The 1642-nt window shown below is 42.0% G+C and overlaps 1 protein-coding gene across 1 annotated transcript in view; it reads right to left on the reverse strand.

The window, feature by feature from the left end:
• Positions 1 to 1353: 1353 nt before the first annotated feature.
• The window catches only part of LOC121367305 (uncharacterized protein DDB_G0271670-like), a gene marked incomplete at both ends in the record, with an annotated part of 654 nt that continues 365 nt past the window's right edge, over positions 1354 to 1642 (reverse strand). Inside the window, one exon of the mRNA XM_041491418.1 lies at positions 1354 to 1642. This exon is cut by the window's right edge and continues 365 nt beyond it. Within this exon, the coding sequence (XP_041347352.1) occupies positions 1354 to 1642 (289 nt within the window).

Here is a 1642-nt window from a genome sequence, read left to right on the forward strand (position 1 = left end):
AGTATGACAAGCCTTTGCGATATCGGACGGTTTACAAGACTATCACAACGGTATTTGTAATCTGGGACTTACATTATATTTGGTGGTGACACAGAGTAACAGTAAATTTGCAACAGAATACGATTTTAGTGAAATGCCTTAATAGCACTAATACTAGTAATAGTTGTTTTTGCATGGGCGTACATAGGATTTTGAAAAGGGGGGTTCCAAAATAGATTGCAGAGATATTGCATATATTTCTATGTTGAGTAAATATAATAATGTCAGGGATTTTGAAAAGGGGGGTTCCAAAATAGATTGCAGAGATATTGGGCATATATTTCTATGTTGAGTAAATATAATAATGTCAGATATCAATGTCAGATATATTAAATTATAAAAAAAGCGATTTTAGGGGGGGGGGGGGGTCGGTCATGTACGCCCATGTTTTGTCCATATTTTCTACAAAGGACACAGACAGACATTCACAGAGAGAGAGAGAGAGAGAGAGAGAGAGAGAGAGAGAGAGAGAGAGAGAGAGAGAGAGAGAGAGAGAGAGAGGGAGAGAGAGAGAGGCAGGCAGAGAGACAGAGACAGACAGACAGACAGAGAGACAGACAAAGAGACAGATACAGAGAGGGAGTTCTAGTTATTACTATTTTTAATCACCATTTTATTTAAACATGATCTCACTAACCACAAATTGTGCTGAAAGAAATTGCTTTGTTTTTCAGATTTATATAACATGTTAAAGCCAGTGGCCTCGAACAGTTATGCCAATTCAGTAACTTTGAAGAATCATCGACAACGGTCTTGTTTTGTGCATCAACAATATCGAGTTTTCGTGATGCACAAGTAACAACATCAACATAGACTGTTGTGTCGAGAAGCCTCATTGATCGGATATAACTACGTCATCATGGGAGACGCGTTGTCGTGTGCTGCCGATACGAGCCGCGAATGTCACGTGGATCCATACAGCAAACCATTTTCCAAAATACAAGATGGCCGCGTGCATAACGTACAAGGTAAGATGTGTTTTATTATGGGTTGATATATACAATGTGTGAGCAAACCGTTTGAAGCCATTCTTCTTGTTTTTCTTGTTCTACTACTACTACTACTACTACTATTACTACTACTACTACTACTACTGCTACTGCTACTGCTACTGCTGCTGCTGCTGCTGCTGCTGCTGCTGCTGCTGCTGCTGCAACTGCTACTGCTGCTGCTGCTACTGCTACTGCTACTACTACTACCACTACCACTACCACTGCCACTGCCGTTGCCGCTGCTGCTGCTACTGCTACTGCTACTGCTACTGCTACTGCTAATACTACTACTACTACTACTACTGCCACTGACACTGCCACTACCACCAACACTGCCACTACCACTGCCACTGCCACTGCCGCTGCCGCTAATACTGCTATTACTACTACTACTACTACTACTACTATTACTACTACTACTATTACTACTACTACTACTATTACTACTATTACTACTATTACTACTACTACTACTCCTACTACTATTACCACTACTACTACTGCCACTGCCACTGCCACTACCACCAACACTGCCACTACCACTGCCACTGCCACTGCCACTGCCGCTGCCGCTGCCGCTACCGCTACTACTGCTATTACTACTACTACTA

This window comes from Gigantopelta aegis, chromosome 3, assembly GCF_016097555.1.
Source record: "Gigantopelta aegis isolate Gae_Host chromosome 3, Gae_host_genome, whole genome shotgun sequence".
Taxonomy (NCBI): domain Eukaryota; kingdom Metazoa; phylum Mollusca; class Gastropoda; order Neomphalida; family Peltospiridae; genus Gigantopelta; species Gigantopelta aegis.